At 52.7% G+C, this 19,138-nt stretch overlaps 8 protein-coding genes across 8 annotated transcripts; 4 read left to right on the forward strand and 4 right to left on the reverse strand.

Moving 5' to 3' along the window:
• Positions 1 to 260: 260 nt before the first annotated feature.
• On the reverse strand, positions 261 to 1,010 carry K460DRAFT_281105 (uncharacterized protein; the record flags this gene model as incomplete). The annotated part of the gene is made up of 3 exons (XM_040928464.1): positions 261 to 311; positions 405 to 504; positions 625 to 1,010. 3 exons carry the CDS (start codon positions 1,008 to 1,010, stop codon positions 261 to 263), a joined length of 537 nt encoding a protein of 178 aa, XP_040789483.1.
• An 845-nt stretch (positions 1,011 to 1,855) lies between these two features.
• K460DRAFT_329736 (uncharacterized protein) lies at positions 1,856 to 6,102 on the forward strand. The gene is made up of 5 exons (XM_040930753.1): positions 1,856 to 2,384; positions 2,441 to 2,628; positions 2,680 to 5,519; positions 5,570 to 5,804; positions 5,854 to 6,102. The coding sequence occupies exons 1-5, from the start codon at positions 2,311 to 2,313 to the stop codon at positions 5,901 to 5,903; spliced, it is 3,387 nt and encodes a 1,128-aa protein (XP_040789484.1). The 5' UTR covers positions 1,856 to 2,310; the 3' UTR covers positions 5,904 to 6,102.
• Positions 6,103 to 6,677: 575 nt separating this feature from the next.
• K460DRAFT_363051 (terpenoid synthase) lies at positions 6,678 to 8,917 on the forward strand. The gene is made up of 3 exons (XM_040932750.1): positions 6,678 to 7,650; positions 7,701 to 8,027; positions 8,087 to 8,917. Exons 1-3 carry the CDS (start codon positions 7,055 to 7,057, stop codon positions 8,487 to 8,489), a joined length of 1,326 nt encoding a protein of 441 aa, XP_040789485.1. The 5' UTR covers positions 6,678 to 7,054; the 3' UTR covers positions 8,490 to 8,917.
• A 110-nt stretch (positions 8,918 to 9,027) lies between these two features.
• K460DRAFT_413745 (uncharacterized protein) lies at positions 9,028 to 10,048 on the reverse strand (the record flags this gene model as incomplete). The annotated part of the gene is made up of 2 exons (XM_040937624.1): positions 9,028 to 9,858; positions 9,911 to 10,048. 2 exons carry the CDS (start codon positions 10,046 to 10,048, stop codon positions 9,028 to 9,030), a joined length of 969 nt encoding a protein of 322 aa, XP_040789486.1.
• Positions 10,049 to 10,515: 467 nt separating this feature from the next.
• K460DRAFT_275386 (uncharacterized protein) lies at positions 10,516 to 11,747 on the forward strand (the record flags this gene model as incomplete). The annotated part of the gene is made up of 2 exons (XM_040928039.1): positions 10,516 to 10,733; positions 10,829 to 11,747. 2 exons carry the CDS (start codon positions 10,516 to 10,518, stop codon positions 11,745 to 11,747), a joined length of 1,137 nt encoding a protein of 378 aa, XP_040789487.1.
• A 454-nt stretch (positions 11,748 to 12,201) lies between these two features.
• K460DRAFT_402291 (uncharacterized protein) lies at positions 12,202 to 13,290 on the reverse strand (the record flags this gene model as incomplete). The annotated part of the gene is made up of 1 exon (XM_040936514.1): positions 12,202 to 13,290. One exon carries the CDS (start codon positions 13,288 to 13,290, stop codon positions 12,202 to 12,204), a length of 1,089 nt encoding a protein of 362 aa, XP_040789488.1.
• Positions 13,291 to 14,659: 1,369 nt separating this feature from the next.
• K460DRAFT_303898 (uncharacterized protein) lies at positions 14,660 to 15,957 on the forward strand. The gene is made up of 2 exons (XM_040929962.1): positions 14,660 to 14,966; positions 15,044 to 15,957. The coding sequence occupies exons 1-2, from the start codon at positions 14,774 to 14,776 to the stop codon at positions 15,640 to 15,642; spliced, it is 792 nt and encodes a 263-aa protein (XP_040789489.1). The 5' UTR covers positions 14,660 to 14,773; the 3' UTR covers positions 15,643 to 15,957.
• Positions 15,958 to 16,589: 632 nt separating this feature from the next.
• K460DRAFT_329752 (uncharacterized protein) lies at positions 16,590 to 17,415 on the reverse strand (the record flags this gene model as incomplete). Its single annotated transcript, XM_040930754.1, has 3 exons — positions 17,226 to 17,415; positions 16,787 to 17,161; positions 16,590 to 16,715 (listed from the first exon to the last, which is right to left on the reverse strand). Exons 1-3 carry the CDS (start codon positions 17,394 to 17,396, stop codon positions 16,590 to 16,592), a joined length of 672 nt encoding a protein of 223 aa, XP_040789490.1. The 5' UTR covers positions 17,397 to 17,415.
• Between the last annotated feature and the right edge of the window lie 1,723 nt (positions 17,416 to 19,138).

Genomic DNA, 19,138 nt, shown 5'->3' on the forward strand with positions numbered 1-19,138 from the left:
GATGAAGTTTAGTATTCGGAAGCATGTTCTTGTCCCTTATCTACTTTATTTATGGTATATATTGAGGTGGGCGAGTATGCTTTAGAGTGGGAAGGGGCTGAACGAAGCGAGTGTGAGGGATTACCATTCCATGTACAACCAGGCGACTTGGAGCGCTAAACTTGATGACTCGCAGCGGTAGAGGTGAGCTTGGAGGTGATTTGATGTGCGTTTTGACAGGGCTGATAAAGTGAACATTGCGTAAACGGTGTAAGATATGATCATCTTGATTGGAGCTTGGATGCTCTGTCTACTGCGATGTCGCACATGGCCTGTAAGCGTTAGTGGTGTAGCTTCTGCGGACCAGTCTTGCTTGAGAAGTTTGGAGCACTACATGGGAGACGAAGTTGCTGAGCGTAACGTACCTGGATGGCCTCTTGACGCTCGGCTTTGATGTCGCCGCGGTCAATACGAGCGCGTAGGTTCTCCATGATGGCGGGTCGCGGACGACCGTTTACAAAGACACTGCAGTTGTTAGTATAATCACCAAATCGGTCTGGCCATCGGAAGAAAAATGTCCTTAAACGCAAATGAAGATAAAGGCATCGGACATCCTATTCACGCTAGACAGAAGAGAGCACTCACACATATCTCAAGCCGGGAAACGCCTCCTCGTACTCCTTGTTCAGCTTCGCCAACTTCTCCTTCTCCTCCTCGCCACCAGATTGCAGCTGCGCCTGCTCTTTCCGACTCTGCTCGCTCTCCACCTTCTTCTCTCCTAGTCTTGGATGAGAGCATAAAATCTCTGAGAGCTTCTCCACATCATCTGGATCTTCAGACATGGCCAAGGAACTCAACAGAGCATTGATGGCGACTATGAGTGTTTCATAGTCGGGAAACGTGGTTGAACGTAGCACGGGGAGAGTGAGGGCATTTAATTGCGGTGATGGCTCGAAGAGAAGGTCCAGGGCGTGTGTGAGTTCAGAGTCTGGAGAGTGTGGTAGACTGCTGATAGCGGGGAGTGATGTCATGATTGTGAAGTTGTCTATTAATTTTCGACCTTCTGGAGATGTCTTTTGAATTGCGAGACTGGATTGAATTTCGTGTCTTGTTCAATGCGAGTTTGAGTGCGGAGTGGGGATGTCGAGTGCTGAGTAGTTTCCCTCGTGTGAGAGAGTGGAGACGTCATTAGACTGTGTGCTGGACAGACGTGAGAGCGGCCGCTACCGACCGACTACGCTGATTTGGGACTTGCATGCCGTGAGAGCGTCTGTCTGGCTCGGTGTTGGGAGACGTTGCGGGTCGTCCAATGCATGCTGCAAGGGGAGGAGAAGTTTCCTGGGGTTATCTCGACGAGGGCGGGGCAGTATGCATGCGAGTTGCGATGGGCCTTTACCCGTACCTCTGGCGGTGTTTGGGTTTCAACGCTTCAACGCTTCGACGTCATATTTTATTTACTTCGTAATGGCTGAGCTGAGCTGTTTGGAAGTGGGATGGGATGTGTAATCAGCTAACAGGGCTGCTGTTTGGTTTGGTATGGTTGACGGGAGTGACGTTGTCGAGCAGGTAGTGTACCAGGAAAGCAATCGACTTGGCTCGTCACTCCATGTGATTATTTGTTTGTTTGTTTGTCTAGTTAGCGACAAAGAGACTGGAATGCAGACCACCAGATAATCATGCGCGAGCATCCATTCCCATGTTCTAGCTTCGCCATTACTCTGCATGCCGCAGGATCTACCTCGTGCAGTGTTCCTGCGTCTACTGTGGGGCGCGTCGTCGAAGCGTGCGAGAGGTCCATGTCACTATCCCGACCATGGTACTGAAGTAGTAGCGGGCGTGCTTAGGTGCAACCCAGCTTCACAGCTTCACAGCTTCATAGACATATAACCTCGAGATGCCTCCAGGGCTTCATGCTGGCTCATCGTCGCAGCAGGCATAGAGTGGAGAAGCCGCCTAGGGCTCGGCTCCCCTGTCGTCGCTTCGTGATCTGAAACACCTCCTCCAACGCCTCCACCACCATTGTGCAATCCTCCCCTCCCTTCCGTCGCATACTAGGTGCTGGTGCATTGCCCTGTACGATACATGTCGCGGTGAAGTCGACCTCTGCCTCACTGCCCAGCGCAGAGCCAATGGCCCACACTATCCACGTTTGACGCGCCGCCACGAATTCATCCCCCGGATCCCTGGCCTTCAGCCAACCCCTGGCTCAGCATTGACCTCCTACTATTCGATCCGCCGTCCGCGACGACGACCAGTCTCTTCCGCAGACACGCACGGCTCTGAGAGTCTGCACACATCCGGCTGCCCTCGACTGACGCCGGACGTACGAGAATGTCTCTCAACGGGCTCGATAATGTCGAGGTAACACAGGCCTACCAGGGTGCCCTGGCCGAGGCGGGTGGATGGTACGCTTCCAATCTCTCCGCAATTTTGGACAACCATGCTCATATACTGCCTACAGGTTCCTACTTCGGTACACGTCTAGGGATTCGGTCGAGGTGCTCACCCGGGGAACGGGTGGAGCAGGAGAGGCGCGCGCCGCCGTGGCCTCGTATGAAGAAACCTCGCCGCTATACGGGCTCTTGCTGTACAGGCGGCGCAAGGTCTTGGTCAAATATGTTCCAGAGGGAACCTCGCGGCTCCTCCAAGGTATGCTCGACAGCCACCTGCAAGACACGACACTGCTGACACATCTTCTAGCCCGTGTTGCCGTCCACTTCATCACCGTGACCGAAAAGTTCGCGCCCTGCGACGTCGTCCTTTCCATCTCCACGCCCGAGGAGCTTAGCGATCCCGCCCTTACCTCCGCCTGCACACTGCACACCGCTGCGCCCTCCAGCTCCTCCTCCAGCGGGTCCTCGCGACAGCAGAAGCTCAGTTGGATCCAGGAGGCGGCCGAAGAGGGAAGCCAGCCTAATGGAGAAGAAAAGACGTCCGCCATACCAACTATACAGGAGCCCGCCACGAGCAATGAGGAGGAGCCGCTGAGACAAGCCTCGGTGGCATCTCACACGTCGGAATCGGTTCCCGTCATACTGGAGAAGGTCATCGAATCCAAAACTGCGCCAGAGATCTCTCATGTTACTGTAGAAACGGTGACTGAGGCGCCAACATCGCCCGAGCCTGATCTAATGGAGCTCCAGGAAACCCTGAAGAGTTACGACAAGCTGTTCGAAGGTGGCCCAGAACCGCGACTCTCGTCACAGACGGCGCGACCCAACTACGACGAACTATACGAACACTACTACGCCGAGTTTACAAAACCAAAAGTCAAGCTAGGACCGAGACCACGCCCGTCGCTGGATGGTCGAAGACCTTCAACCTCAGGGAACAGCTCGCAAGACGTGGCCAGACCGAAGTCATCTTTGCCGGCTGGCCTTCGTTCTGCCACGCGAAAGGCCATGGAGCAGAAAGTGCCAAAGGCGAGGAGTTCGAGCGCCGTCCCCACCATTGCGATCCCACCTCCACCTCCCATTCCAACAACGCCCGAAATGCCACGTTCTCCCATTTCACCCGGATTCCACTCGAGAAGCCCTGCTAGCGTGAGGTCGATGCCGGTATCTTCTAGTAGCCACTACAGATCGATGGGCATGCCACAGGAGAAGACGAGGCTAATGAAGGCGTTGGAATTGCGCAAGAAGCAACAGAAGGCGCAAATTGATCGACAGGTGAAGAAGGAAGAAGAAGCTGCGGTTTTGGCCGAAACACCACTGGCAGAGACCGATGCTAAAGAGACCATTAGTGCACCAGCTGAAGCTTCAGCTTCGGAGGTGGCCACAGAGTCTGGAGAAGGCCTGTCCACCACTGAAGACAAAGAGGACTTCAACGCAGACGAAGAGGCTTCGTTTTCTTCTTCGTTGGGCCCCAACAGTGCTGGCCTTGTGTTTGCCGGTAGCCAGACCGACACGGACGATCTTAACTCGACTGCCTCGGTGTCTTCTCCTATATCCGCACAAACGCAAGGATCTTCTGGTGCGCCTTCCACTCGAGCATCGTCCATGTCGGACGCTGAAAACTCTGTTGTCGAAGACCCACCGAAACCTGGAGAGCTCCAGGACACCCAAAACCCAGACCTTGTCGACGAGGAGCAATCAGTCGATAGTACTCCTACCGTTGTCCCCGAATGCAGGACTCCTGTTCCTTCAATAGAAGTGCCCGGCCAAGAACCGAGACCTGTAGACCAACTATCCCTAGCTGATCCGTTTCAAGAGAATGAGCCAACGAGCCTTGCCATACCAGTTAAAGAGGATCACGCACCCTCTCGGCGACGCTCGAAACGAGAGTCTATGATTTTCATGCCCTCCATCGACGCTTCTCAGCCAGAGGAGGCGCAAGTGAAGCGGCGCAATCGAGAGTCAGTTCTCATGCCCGAGTCCAAAAGACAGAGCTGGTACGAGTCCAAAGACAAGCGCAGGGTGATGCTTGACCATCTTCACGTCAGTGCAGAGAATTCGGAGACGGAGTATCTATCGGATGATTCATTCATGGAAGAGTTGCAAAGCGCTACGGTACAAGAAGCTAAGCCTATGATGGTATCCAAATCACCGATTACGCCTCTATTCTCACGGAAGCCGTCTACCAACGAGATGCCTTCCCCTGCCCGGTCAGCTTCGCAGACGTACGAAGGAGTTGACCGGCTGTCGCCTAAACAGTTACCACGCAAAGCGTCCGGAGTGTGGCCGCCCCGTTCCACCAACGATACAGCCCCCGCGGCTAAGAAGATCAATGTCTCGTCTGGTATTTCACAGAGGATCAAAGCCCTCGCCGAAAAGTCCAATCGGGAGTCGGCGTCAGCTGGGAGTCCTGCTGGTGCTACTCTGGATACTCCAAGATCTACCGTTGCCCAACGCAAGTCTTCCTTCTTCGCAACAACGCCAGTAGAGACGTCGCCAACTGGACGGCCGATCAGTCGTCTTGGAAGCCCCTCATTTTTGAATACATCTCCTGTGACAACGCCCGACGCAAAGCCACAGCCAGTCAAGGCGAACTTGTACAACGTACAGCGAGACGCCGAGAAGCCTGAGTCTGTGCAGGTTACTGCTCGCATTGTTCGCGATGAGCGTACAAAGCAGCCTGCGCTAGCCATGCCGACTGAGAACACACCATTAGACCTTCACGCAAGCCCCTTGATCATCGACCATCAGAAGCCGACTTGGACACCAAAAAGCCCTACTCGTGGCAGGCCGGAGCCAGTTTCTCCGAAGGCGCCCTCTTCATCACACTCGCGCGACCAGAGCAACTCGCGGACATCTTCTGATAGCACCTGGAAAGCTTTCAGCCGCCGGATGAGCGAATCAAAGTCTATCCACAGCCAGGAGGGTGATGATAAGCGAGAGGACAAGAAGGAGAAGAAGGAATCCCGAACGAGCAAGATGTTTAAGCGCATGTCTTCGTCCATGTCGTCGATGCCGTGGAAGAACTCGAGCAGCAACCTGAACCTACCTGAGCATGATGGCCGCTCTACCTCGCTCGCATCTCTAAGGGAGCCTCCCTCACCTGTTCATGTTGGGGACTTGAATATCCAGTTCCCGGATACCTTAGTGAGTCTATGTCGCTGACAGTGCCGTTGTTTTTACTGACGATATCGCAGCTCTGGAAACGCAGATGGGTCGAAATCGACACGCTGGGCAACCTCGTCCTCAGTCCTTCAAAGTCCAACGAGAAGGGCATCGTTAAGCGCTTTCATCTCAGCGACTTCCGGACACCGTACCCTCCTGATCAGGATCGCCAGGAACTACCCAACAGTGTGGTGCTCGATTTCATTGATGGACGCACATTGCAGTGCGCTTGTGAGACGTATATAGCGCAAGCTCAGGTTCTGCAGAGTCAGTCTCACGTACCCCCCACACGTTTGCCTTACTAATTGGCAAGCAGTTCTCCGAGAAGCTCACGATGCCTGGCTTGCGTACAACCAAGCGTTGTAATCTACCCGTACAAGACTTGATTTCACTTTGCGATCGCAACAGCCATTTTCATTGCGTCTTCCACACACCCAACCGTGGGCAGCTTCCCTTCTGATGATGTACGACTACTACTGCATTACCTTTCCTTGCGTTGGATACAAACTGGCTTTGAAGAGCAGGCTTGCTACCACTCTTTGGCATACTTTACCCTCTTTTTTTTTCTGATCTTCTTTTCTTGTGGCGGCGTTTGCTACTTCTCATACCCCCTTTGGAAGGAAAGAAACTGAGCTGGTGGCTCTGGTATATTCAAACTGTATAATAATCTAGTCTAATGCTGGGCAGGAGACGTGCCAGTTGGAGAGGCGTGCAGTGCAATAGGGAAAATCGATCGCACACATGGCCAAGCCCCGTCTGAGATTCCCTGAATTGTGATTTTATTAATATGAAATGGCATGCTTGCACACGTCGTCGAATGATACGGCGGATAATGATGACGTTGGTTGCGGCTGTCTTTGGTATAGTCGACCTGTCCATGCCACCCTGGTCGAGTCATTAATTGTCCTTCGTATAGGATGGATTGGGAGAAGAGGGGGAAGACGAGGCTGGTCGGGTAGTCCCGAAGCGGGCGAGTTATGCACATCAGCCCACGTTTATCCCCAATGTTGGACAAGATGGCTGGCCTTGGGTCGCGTCGTGACCTGTGCAATAGTGGGTTGGAAGAGGCTAGCGACATGGAGCTTGCAGGTGGATGCTAGAAATTAAGCGACGCCTGGCGTCATACACGGATGCTATCGGGCAGAGCTCTGGCGATGGAGCTGTCTGTAGTGGCACGTAGTCGCTATGCGCTACTTGTGTACGTACAGTCTACATAACCTCTAACACTGTAGCCAGCATTGCCTCGACCCGTTTGTGTTTTAGCCTGTGTCTTTTCCTCTCCTGACCTCTACCTTAACTACCCACCTTGTCGCCGGCAAGATACGCGCCTCCCGAAGAAGCTCCACAATCCTCCAGACCCCAACACCAAGCTCCTCCACACGGCCGAGCACATCCTCGCATCGCATCCCGCACTGAAACGCGTCCCATACCTAGTTCCCCGCAGCCTCCGCCACTATTGTCACGAGCTTCGGTCTTGCGCCCTCCAGGCAGCAGAGTAGGGCTGTGCAGCTGTCTCGATGCCTTCTACGCACCACCCCTTCGCCTCGCCCAACGCCATACCACCCCGCACCAGCTCGAGCGGCATACTGAATCTCAACGGGAATAGCGTCAAACACCAGAGCAGCGTGCTCCGACCGCTGAGCGAGATCGATTGGCTGGGCCAGAGCAAGAAGAGCAAGACGAGCCATTCTGCGGAACCGCTGAATGCGCATATTCAACCACACCACACGCCGCAGAACAGCCTCGACCGAACGCAATCCATGACTGCGCAACCCCTGAGCAGTCCCCGGGCCATGGACACGCAAACGAACACTGCTCCATCCCCTGGAGCCCGGGCGAATCTCGACGTCTCGACGTCCTACCCGACGCCCCTCTCCCCGCCCTCGGACCCCACAAAAGGCGTAGGCGAAGATCTTATCTATGGGAATGGCGTGGCGTGGACACAAGAGAAGGAGCGGATATTACTGGGGCCCTACGATTATCTGTGGGGACACCCGGGGAAAGATATACGCAGTCAGTGTATTGCCGCGTTTAATCTGTGGTTAAAGGTACCACCGGGACGGTTAGACGTTATTACAGGCGTGGTGGGGATGCTGCATACGGCGAGTTTGCTGTACGTATCCATCTCTCCATCTCTGACGTGCATGTGCTAACATGTGATAGTGTCGACGACGTAGAAGACTCGTCCCTACTCCGGCGCGGCATCCCAGTCGCACACTCCATCTTCGGCACTCCACAAACGATAAACTCTGCGAATTACGTATACTTTAAAGCGCTGCAAGACCTCCTACGCATGAACAATCCTACGTTGATCACCATCTTTACCGAGGAGCTGCTCAACTTGCATCGCGGGCAGGGCATGGATTTATATTGGCGGGATAGCCTGACGTGTCCCAGTGAGGCGGATTATCTAGAAATGGTGGGAAACAAGACGGGCGGCTTATTCAGGCTGGCAATCAAACTCATGCAGGCTGAGAGCGCAGTAGATGTGTACGTCCCTCCTCCAACCCACACATGCCCACCTCAACCCTCTAACACGGAACAAACAGAGACTGCACCCCGCTCGTCTCCACAATAGGCCTCCTCTTCCAGATCCTCGACGACCACCTCAACCTCTCCCCGACCTCGGAACTCCAAACCCTCAAAGGCCTCTGCGAAGACCTGACAGAGGGCAAATTCAGCTTCCCCGTCATCCACGCCATCCGCGCCGACCCCTCGAATCAAATCCTCATCAACATCCTCAAGCAGAAGACCACCGATGAAGAAGTGAAAAAGTATGCCCTGAGGTACATGGAGAGCAAGGGCAGCTTCGAGTATAGTGCGCGCGTTATTGAGGAGCTGAGGGGCAAGACGGGCGAGCATATTCAGAGTGTTGCGCTGGGGTTGGGGGACGATGGGCGCGAGGGGGCTGAGGCGTTGAGGGCTATGCTTGGGAGGTTGGTGTTGAGGTGACAGGAGGAGGGTGAATGAATGAATGGATGGATGAATTTTCAACAAATTTTAGAGGATTGATTTGCTGGGCTTCGCATAGCGTGGGTTTTCTGCTAGGTGTATCGGTGCATGCCTCTTCTCAGGGGCCCGTTATGGATTGTTTACATGTCATGTGCAGGATGGCTGACGATTTATGATCTGATTGATTTGATTGATTGTACACTTCTTTACCTCTCTTCCTCGAGGAAATGAGCCTACGCTCAAGTCAAGCCAGAAGCTCAAAGCTGGGTTATCCAAATTCATGTATTTATGTCCCTTCGCTTTCTGCGGACAATACAACGCCGAATGCTATAGAAAAAGGACGCGGACAAGTCGAAGAAAGAAGATTATTGTATATACCTCGCAAGCTAGTCCATGTAGTTGCGAAGTGCACCAAAAAAGGGAAATGGAGGCGTAATGGCGGGCGGTGCCAGAAATGTCATCCCAGTCGTTGTACGAGCGTCATCATCATCCCTCATTATCGTCAGGCCCCGTCTACCACAATCGTTTGTCGTCCAACTCACTCCTCATTCGCCTCCACATCCTTCGACACCTTCCGCTTCTTAGACGGTTTTGCCATGACTCTCTTCTGGTGCCCAGCTAGCAGCTTACTCAACATGGCTTTGAACTCGGCGTACCTCTGCTCATCCGTCACGAGCTGGCTCGTACCGTTGCACTGCCACGTCCTCAATATCCTGGCGTTGATTCTCAACACGTCGACAGCAGCATCCGCCTTTCCTGCTTCCCTACCCATGGCCTCTAACCACGGGAACGCGTCACGGTAGATTCGATCGGCGCCGGTTTGGATACTACGGAACCATCCATGGAAAGCGTCAACGTGAAAAGCAGTGATGTTTGTAGCCCACACGAGAACGGCGAAACACGCATTGTTGTACGCTTTTGAAGCGCGACCGTACGACCAGCCGAGCAAGCGCAGCGTCTTGAGGCGCTTTGCGCCACTGGGGCCAAGGTTGATGAGGAAGGAGTACAGCGCGCTTGTGTCGGCAAACACAAACTCGTTTCCATACAGAACGTCCTGGGCTTCAAAGTAGACTTGCGCGCTCACCGCCAACAACGATGGTACCAGGGAGACGGGCTCTTTGTACTGGGCTCGCACTTGGTCGTTTATACGGCCCCTGCGGTACCAGCCCCTCGACAATCCGGACTGCGTTTCTTCAGAGACACGTTCGACGGTGCGGCGCTTGTGCTTGGTTGTTGCGACGAAGTTGATGCCCGAGGGGTCGGTGAGGGCGTAGGAATAGATCATGTTGCGAATTTCGGCGGGGAGTTGCATGAACGGGAAGATCTTGCGCTTCGGGAGAGGCCTGGAATTGATCTGGGCCTTGTGTTTCTACAGTCGGTCAGTGCGTGCGTACATTTAGTAGCACAACAATTCATCGAACCTTGGACTGTGGAGCATCGTAGTCGGATTCAGAGTCTGAGACGTCAAGTTCGGCGAGAGAATACGTCACTTGCGTCCTCTTGCGCTTCGAGTAGCGTCCAGACGCGAACGTCTCCTGGTCGACTGCCATGTCTGACATTGTCGTCTGATCGTCTGTGGTCAATTGGAGCCGAGTGATGTTTTGTGTGAACGAAACAGAAATCTGGTGTGAATGACAGAAAGGTCTAGACGCGTTTGGTGAGGAAGATACACGAAAAGAACGCGTCTTGGGCAGCTTTAATAGGAATCGAACGTGAATGTCGCGCTGTCAGCTGTTGACCGTTTTGGGAGTTAGCGTAGGCAGCAGAGTGGCGATGCAGGGGTTAGTAAGGCATCAACTCGACGGGCCAGCACTAGGCCAAGGCAATCAGGGCACGATTGGATAATTGCATACAAAGCGATCGCATGTCAAAAGCATGCGTTCATCAAGTTAGGAGTGTGGAAGTGAAGAGTGTTGTTGGAGAAGGAGCAGCTTGGTCGGGAGCAGCTTAGTCATGGAAACACTAACCAAACTAAGCGAACGCAATTCTCCAAACACCACGCCCATGCCCGTGCACCATCTCCAATATGGCATCGATACAGTCTCTCGTGTCTTTTAAGCTCGACCTACCTCCTAGCTGCATCGAGTTTTTCCCTCTCAACCCGCAGTATGCCGTCATCGGCACCTACAATCTGCAGAAGCAGGGCGACGAACAGGAGCCTTCTGACGGCGCTCATGCTGTGCAGAACCAAAGCCAACAGCGCAATGGCAGCTTGATCTTGGTGAGGATTGTTGGTGACAATGTGTAAGTCGTTAGTGATGGCTTATCGGTACAAACACCAGGAATTGAATGGCAACAAATCTGGCACAAGTCAAGTCGGCGAAGCTGACGCCACACAGCGATATCATCCAGAATCTTTCGACACCTTCTGCCATTCTAGACATCCATTTCTTGACCCAAGTCCCGAGCTCCAACTTCGCCGTCGCCACGTCAACAGGTTCGATTGGCATCTATGCACTCGAACCTTGGCAGCGCGATCCCAAAATTAGTCATCTCAAGACCCTCCAGTATTTTCCAGAGGACGTCCTTATCACCGCATTTACATGGCATCCGGAATCCTTCATGGTTGCGATGTCGCTCTCGAGTGGGCAAGTATGTCTTGGCATAATAGACTCCGAAGAGAAGACGGATGCACCGTCCCATATGGACGTTGTTCGCCATGACCTTGAGGCCTGGACTGTCGCGTTCCTTCCAGACGGGTCAGGGCTGTTGTCTGGGGGTGATGACAGTGCGCTTCGGTTCACTGAATTGGCTGAAGGGTCTGCAAATAGCGTGTCCTGGGCCGATACGAAGATTCATGGCGCAGGCGTGACTGCCATCCTACCGATACATCTGAGTCCCGAAGGCGTCTTGATGCTTACAGGCAGCTACGACGATCATCTTCGGCTCATTTATGTGTCTACCTCGGGCCGTCGGCAAGTTCACGCAGAGACCAACCTCGGTGGCGGCGTGTGGCGATTGAAGTTGCTAGAGAGGAAACCGGCGCTACCAGCTCACCACGGCGTGGAGAAATGGAGATCTGAGCCACCACCAGAGGACATACTTGTTCTAGTCAGCTGTATGCATGCTGGGGCTCGCATTGTTAGGCTATTCCGAACCGCCACGACAGATTGGAAAATCGAAGTGCTGGCAAAGTTTGAAGAACACACCAGCATGAACTATGGCAGCGATTGCCAACCGGACCTGAACGCCAAGGGCCAGCGGACGTTTCTCACTACGAGCTTCTACGATCGATTGCTGTGTTTTTGGAGATACTGAGTAATACGATCGATCCCGAGGAGGCAGACATATCCTCAATCAAATTCTTCTTCCAAAATGTCGTGTCGATCCTTACTATGACAGCTGATGCTTAAGGTCAAAGGGTACGCATAATTTCTAACATGAGATAGGGAAGCATCCCCACTTTCCTGGAAGCGAGTTGACGGGATGCATGTAACATTTTTGTCGCTGTCCTATATACATGTGCATGGTTTCAGGAAGATCTTCATCTTATTGAGAAATTACGATCCTGTAAGATGCCACAGACCCCCTCGACTCATCAGCAAGACCTGAATTAGAAACAGGAGTAGTTCTCAGCCACCGCAACATAGGCAGCTATGCCGTGAACCGTGAAATCAGAACGCCGAACGCCGATCCCAAAACCAGCCATGAGCGGAAGAAAGTCAACAAAAATATGTAAGACGATTGGATGTACAGTAACTAGAGGACAGGCCTACAAGCTCCCAGACACGTCTGCGGAGCGCTCGTTGGGGTCCTGATTGTCAATTTCCATCTGCCGGAAAATCTCATCTATCCACTCCTCCGAGCCAATATCTGGGTCCCCCGTAGTAGGGGCCTCGGGGCCGCCAAACCATTGCTCTTGCGCATTCAGCTGCATATATTCACTGGGCTGCAGCTGTAATTCCGCATTGGCCTGCGGCGGAGGGCCAGCGGTCTCCGCTGGAAACATAGAGGGAGATTCAGGCACAAATTCCGGCAACCACTCGGTGGGCTCCTGGGCGGTGCTAGACCCAGGCCAGAAATCTCCAAAGAGTTGCTGCTCGTCACCAACCGCAGGAGGTCGATCCTGCAAGAATTCCCCGTCTTGGTTGACGGAGCTGGGCAAAGAGGGTGGAGGAGCGATATCCTCATTCTGGGCGGGGGCCTGGACGCCCAAGTCTAGCGCCAGGGGCTGAGGTGCAACAACTGGGGGTTGCCCAGGAGCGAAAGACGGGCGATAATCGAGGCCCAGTTCTTCCACCAGCTTGAGAGTCACGTGCTCCCAGGCACCATTACGGTGCACGAAGGTAGCACGACTACGATCGTACCAGCATGGCCCCGGGATAGGAGCACCATACATAACCGTGTTATTGATTTTGACGAGCCAAGCCGGCCTGTTCTGGACCGTCCACATCCACTGGCCGAGGCTGGCGCTGTGCACGTATCGCACCTCGTCGTAGCCCACATCTACCTTTACCACCAACACGTAATCGGCTTCCTCTTCCGGGCGGCCCTGCCAGGCGTAAAAGTCCCCATCGTTGCCGACAGGAAACATTGGTAGCCACTCCCAACCCGGGGACCTTGCCTCGGAACGCGTGAGGCAAGCAAACTTCACCTCGGAGTTGGCGTTGTATGTCACCTCGAAATGGCTACCGGAAAGGTTCCGGTACTGGCCGGCTGGGCAGTTGTTACCGGCGAAATCACAGAAGCGTTGGTACTCTGCTTGCTCGGCTGCGACACTTGCAGCTTTTCTCATCTCCTCCTGGTACTGCCTCCCCTGCCACTCTACCCAGCCCTTCTGACTACACCATTTATTGACCATTCTAGTACTCGTTAGCAACGGTTTACAACGCGGTGGTTATCCAGTGGTAGCTTACTTTATGTTGGTGGGATTTGGAGTATTTACATGTGTTGTTAAGCTGTCAAGAGGTTTACATCTGATGATGAGGGCGGGAGGTGCTCAAAGGGTCATCGCGGTGTAAGGTGTAGACGTAGGGTATGGGTGGGTATGTACGCTGTACTGGTCTTGTAGGATGGGAAGTTTTATACAAACATCACATAGGCAGGTATGTATCTAATGGCATTCTATTCGCTGTCAGAGTTGGGTCACATGTTCAAGTATTAGTAACCATTACTGGCAAGCAAGACTTTGTTTGGAGCACATTACGATATTGCAGGTTTTTGAAGCTTGGGACAACAGTCAAAACACTGGCCTCATTGGATTCAGCAAAGGCTCCCGCGAGGCCCATTGGTGTAAAATGGTTCGAGGTTGGAAAGAATAACCACGACAAATAGTCTCTTCGCCGACAACAGCAGAGATGGGTTTCAGACGGCCACTATACCACGATCCTGCCCCAATTACATGGGAGAATACTCATCGTCGTGTTCTACTGCTTCTGCAAAAAAAAAAAAATCCCCCCCTGGAAATCGCACTTTTCTACGATGAGGTACACCTCAGCACATAGTAGAGAGCCTTGATCCTATGCACTCGGTATATCTTTGACTCAGAAATTATGCCCTATTTGATCCTACAGCTTCACTAGGCCTGGGATGAAGGACAGCATTGCCTATGCCAACCAGGGTTTGGTTAGCGCCGGCCACTAATGCAGGTACCCGGCCGTTCAAGGGCCGCGATATTTCCGATCATGTGTGGCATCGACGTAGGAATGTGCTATGTGATGCTCTTCATTACTGACTATCGCTAGCTGTTGAGTGGGGCGCTCGTTCGAAAATACATCTAAATTCCCACATTCGATATTTGGTCTTCAGCATGTGATCATACCAACGAGCCATAGGATTTTGCAAGAGACTATAGCGCAAGTCCTCAATGATTACTAACCGTGTATATGCTCAGCTTGGTTGGTGCGCATGATTTGCTTATAATATTCGCCGCGCTTGATTGGAGGCGCCGTATGGAAAACGTGCTCTCGATAGCGTAAGCGTAAGCGTAAGCATGATAGGGCTAGGTGACCTTTCGATCTGATAAAGCAGACGATACCATCGGCATTTCAGCCCGAGCATGAGTTCATACGGCGTGATGTTATATCTCCTGAGTAGGGCAAACTCTCTGAGTGAAGGCTACGGCACGTGAGCGTGTTTGCGGCTGAAATAGAGTTAGCGCTACCTGGACCCTGGCGCAGGGATCTGATCGACATCCTGAAACCCTGGCAAGCGCCCGACAACTCCCTGTCCAGACCTCGAACGTGGACCCCACAAACTGTCCTTATTCTTCAACGTATGGGTGAGGGCCCTGACACGACAAGTAAACCGCGAAAACACCAGAGAAGCGCGATAACATCGAGAATATGGCCGCCATCGTCGAGCTTCCACCGCCCGCGCCCTCGATACCCACCAAACATGTGGCGAACACCACCACAAACTGCCCCTCATGCGGTACCAGCGTGCAGGTGGATATAGAGCAGATTGAGGGCGCGAGGAGGAGAATAGCAGAGTTGGAGGCGCAGATGGAGTGGCTAAAGGAGAAGGCGACCGCTGCTGGTAAGGACCCCGGCGCCATGCACGCGACACATGTCTCGACGCGGTTCAAAGAGACAAAGCATGCTGACCGAGCGTAGTGGACAAATGCGCCGATTACGAGGACCAGCTTCGCAGTCTACGGGTGGCCCAGAGCAGAGACCGGCTTCCTCGCTCCAATACCTCCGACTCCCTCGACCCGTTACAACACTCCGACGAGCAACCTCGCCCAGCAACCGCAGGCGCTACAGTCGCAAAACATTCACGCTTCTCCTTCCTAACCGCGCGCCGTGGTTCCCCTAACAACTCCACCTCTTCCCCGCCCCCTCCACCGCAACTATCCAAAGACCCATCCATTCTCCCACCTGCACCCGCCGACACGGCGCTCCTCAACGAACTCGAGCGCGAGCGCGCCCGTCGCGTCAAAGCCGAAGCTCGCATCCAAAACGTAGACTCAGAGATTGAAGAGCTCTCCGTCCAACTCTTCTCGCAGGCGAACGAGATGGTGGCGGACGAGCGTAGGGCGAGGGCGAAGTTGGAGGAGAGGGTAGAACTGCTGGAGAGACGGGATAGGGAAAAGATGGGGAGGTTGGACAGGTTAGAGAAGGCGGTCAGCCGGATTGACCGTGTGAAGGCGATGCTCAAGGACGACCCCGTGAGCTCTAATGTTGCCACGCTGGCACCGCCCGCGAGGAAGTGAATGACTGTGGCAAATGTGTGACGCCGCTTTGGAATACCCCGCAGCTCTCTCTCTCTCTCTCGCTCTCTCTCTTTTCATCTTTATTGCTTCTTGAGATACCCTACCTTTTCCTCTTCGGCACTCTGGCGGTACTTGGGCGTTTCAGCATTGTTATAGGCGAATGGGGCTGCTCTGAAACATTCCACTTGCATTTGCGGAGTGGCGTTTGTGTACACATGGAAATCCTGCTCTGCAACAGTTAGCAACATCTCACCTTGCAGTCATTGATACATATGGATCAAATATCAAGACATGACTGTTAATTAACACCTTGGCATTGAGTTAAATTCTTTCTGAATCTTTCATCTATTCGAATTATATTCATCTTTCAACTTTTTTGAGGATCTTTTCAGAAGTACAGTCAATATACAAAGCTAGAAAGCTAATGGGGACTTCCATACGCTCTGTACGTTGGACTCGGTATCTGCACTGTACTATCCCTATCTTCGCTGCTCACAGTATGCACTACCGTGCGCTCTTCCTCTCCGGCTCTCCGGCTCCGAGAATATGTCGCTCGCTATCTTCATCATCATCCCTCGTCCGCCCACCATTCGGTTTAGTTCCAATCGTAAACTGCTTGCTGATATTGTACATTGGTATCCCACCCCTGCTACCACCTTTCGTTCTCGACTTGGAGCCCATGATTGTTGAGGGCAGGATCTTTCTGAAGAGGTCGTCGAATTGCTTGCGCAGAGGGGGTAAGGAGGCGATTAGCACACCGACGGAGAGTTCGGTTGCGGACCAGATGGTGAGTTTGTTGCCGTCCCAGGTGGGATCGCGGGTTTTCAGTAGCGCGCTCGTTTCAATCGTCTTGACGATGGAGCATACTGTGACTCTGGTGAAAAATAGTTAGCGTCACATCCGGAGTTTCGTAAGGGGTTAAGCATCTGGGAAGCGTGCACTCAAACTTACACTAAACCCAGGCAGAATACGACTCGTAGACCCCATTGTGTGCGTCGTGCTAGCCGAATAGTGTTTAGGTAGATGAGGGGTGCTACGACGTAGACTACGTCTGTGAGGATGTTGGATATTCCCTGCAGTTTCAGATTTGTGTTAGCAAGATGCACCTTCGAAGTGGAAAGGCAGAGATTGCATTGGTACGAACCTGTGAGTAAGCAATACCGAGCCCTGGCACTTTCATAAAGCATTTCCCTTTGATGCCCTTGTTCCAATTCGCCTCGAATGGGACGCGGCAAAACACGCTCATGATCGGTATGGTGAGATTGAATACAGTGACCATGAGTATCGATGTCCATATTATTCCCAAGTAAAGGCGAGAGAATTTTAGGGCAAGAAGGTATGCGCAGACGGAGAACTTCAGCACTGCGACTGCCATCAGATTGATGACTTGGCCAATCCAGAGATAGTAGCTGTACTGTAGGAGGTCGTGAGGTTTGGAGATGGATGGATCCTTGATGTGACGGCCTTGACCGTGGTGTGTGGTTTTGAAGCGGAGGCCGTTGGTCGTGATGTTCATCATCTGCAAGGAGTCAACTGTCAGTATCTGGCCCCCAAAATTCGTAACTTCCCAGATGAGAACTTACAGCTGCGATGATCAAAAGATAATCGCACACCAGCAACTTCCGCTTGTTCTTCAACCCATACACTACTCTCCATACTAAGACCAGGGTACTGAGTACGCAAAGTATGGTCGTGGGAACCAATATCTCCAATCTGCGATTAGGCCATTCTTGCTGCTGTGTATCCACCATCATGGGAACCCACTATGGCAGACAAAATGTAGATGTAAAATCGACAATATTCAAGACAGTTCAGACGGAGTCGGACGCATTGTACATCTCTCTCCCACTCATATCCTCTATACGCTCCTTCCCGTCAGGCCGGAGCATTGTCCAACTTTTCCTGCCCTTTCTCACGGTCGACAAAGAAGACTGGTGAGCCAAGACGGCATCCAAGCAGGGGAGGAGGATTTCTGTTTCGAACACCTGCGTTAGTGTTAGTAGCTAGTTGTTTTACGTTTAGCATGCTGTGCTATGTATTCCAAGGAGCTTTGTATATCCCGCTTCCGATTACAAGTACAGAACGGTTGTGCCGGCGGGTGGGAGTTACTTGGCAGGCGGTACGTAACATTAGGGTAGAAATTACCGCGGCAGTGCGTCCCCTTACGGATAGTTGCATCATACGAGGTACGCCTTACTGTGCCACAACTGCTGACTTTGGAAAAACTGGACAATTTGAGACTCAACTGCTTAGAAAGAGAGCTAGAAAAATGAAGGTGTGAAGCTCATAGGTCTCACTGGCACCCCCCTATGCTCAAGATGAGGCGGAAGTACAAGAACTATCTTAATGCTTGGCTGATTTGTTTGGCAAAAGTATGAATCACATGTTGAGTAAGTTGACATTGTACGGTGCGCCAAACGCAGATATTTCGCCCCTTGTCGGTCCGATTCGAACACATATTCCACAAGATCCTCCCAAGCGAGTTTTGACAAACGCGCGTTTGTCAGGACCACGTTCCCAAGTTCCTAGGGCTTTAGATGCACGTGTTTGGCATGCCGTCAGACTGTCGAAATCGGGGAAGGATTGCATATCTAGATAATAGCCAATCAAGGGAAAATGTGAGCATCGATCGATTGCATTGCTCCAGTCCTTCACTCGGAACTAATTGCCTCGAGTGCCCGTGAACTCGACTTTTGGTAGGAAGGCGGGTCGAAATATTGAGTAATGCTTCCACTAGTTGAGGAGCAGCTTTAGCAACTGCACACCATCGAGATACCCACGAGTTTGACTTGAGTCACTGACGACAGTTTTCTGTATACTCAAGCCTCGGGGACCTGCCCCATACCCAAGCGGCGTCTGGAAGCTCTCCCGCGCCCCCGTACCTAAAACGAGATTGTGAACGACCAGCATTTTCTTGCCGATACGAGAATCTTGGGCAGATAGCACGCGGGGCCGGGTAGCGAGCCTGACGACTAACGAATGACGAATGACGAATCGTCCCACACTGACGGTGAAGATCCAACCGTGCGAGCTTTGGAGAAGGTGAAATGGCTCGCCGCATAGATGGGCGTAGTAAGAAAGCCTGCTGTCAAGACTTTGTCATCTGTTAGAGATTTAACAAGGGATTCGTCTTTTTCGAAGTTTTAGGGAGAATAATGAGTCCTTTGTACAAAATGCCTCACCATTCCCTATCCAGCGACTACGCCGCAATATCTCTGCAGACAGCTAATCACGCGCAATTTTGTAGATGCATCTCGCTTGATGAGCAAGTGGGATGAAGGAACCGTGTCAATTTCCCGGCCGTTGAGATTCAATTTCAGAAGCCGGGGTTAGACGCTACGGTAGAGCTCGCAAAGTCCCGGAAGCCCGGAAAGTGGTGAAACGTGACTTGGTTACCTGTCGACACATGCTGCCGATGCAAAGGATCCGAAAAGTTTGCGCTACCTGCAACAGCTAGTCGATGTGCTATGGCCTCGCAATTCCGCGCATAGGAAGT

This window comes from Cucurbitaria berberidis, assembly GCF_010015615.1.
Source record: "Cucurbitaria berberidis CBS 394.84 unplaced genomic scaffold K460scaffold_2, whole genome shotgun sequence".
NCBI lineage: Eukaryota > Fungi > Ascomycota > Dothideomycetes > Pleosporales > Cucurbitariaceae > Cucurbitaria > Cucurbitaria berberidis.

What these genes read in the sequence shown, in the direction of transcription:
- K460DRAFT_329736 (XM_040930753.1), top strand. Translation starts at nt 2,311, where the DNA reads ATGTCTCTCAACGGGCTCGATAATGTCGAGGTAACACAGGCCTACCAG. An exon ending in CTGGCCGAGGCGGGTGGATG is followed by an intron (nt 2,385 to 2,440) that starts GTACGCTTCCAA and finishes TACTGCCTACAG; the next exon opens with GTTCCTACTTCGGTACACGT. An exon ending in AACCTCGCGGCTCCTCCAAG is followed by an intron (nt 2,629 to 2,679) that starts GTATGCTCGACA and finishes CACATCTTCTAG; the next exon opens with CCCGTGTTGCCGTCCACTTC.
- K460DRAFT_363051 (XM_040932750.1), top strand. Translation starts at nt 7,055, where the DNA reads ATGCCTTCTACGCACCACCCCTTCGCCTCGCCCAACGCCATACCACCC. An exon ending in CTGCATACGGCGAGTTTGCT is followed by an intron (nt 7,651 to 7,700) that starts GTACGTATCCAT and finishes AACATGTGATAG; the next exon opens with TGTCGACGACGTAGAAGACT. An exon ending in GCTGAGAGCGCAGTAGATGT is followed by an intron (nt 8,028 to 8,086) that starts GTACGTCCCTCC and finishes CGGAACAAACAG; the next exon opens with AGACTGCACCCCGCTCGTCT.
- K460DRAFT_303898 (XM_040929962.1), top strand. Translation starts at nt 14,774, where the DNA reads ATGGCCGCCATCGTCGAGCTTCCACCGCCCGCGCCCTCGATACCCACC. An exon ending in GGAGAAGGCGACCGCTGCTG is followed by an intron (nt 14,967 to 15,043) that starts GTAAGGACCCCG and finishes GACCGAGCGTAG; the next exon opens with TGGACAAATGCGCCGATTAC.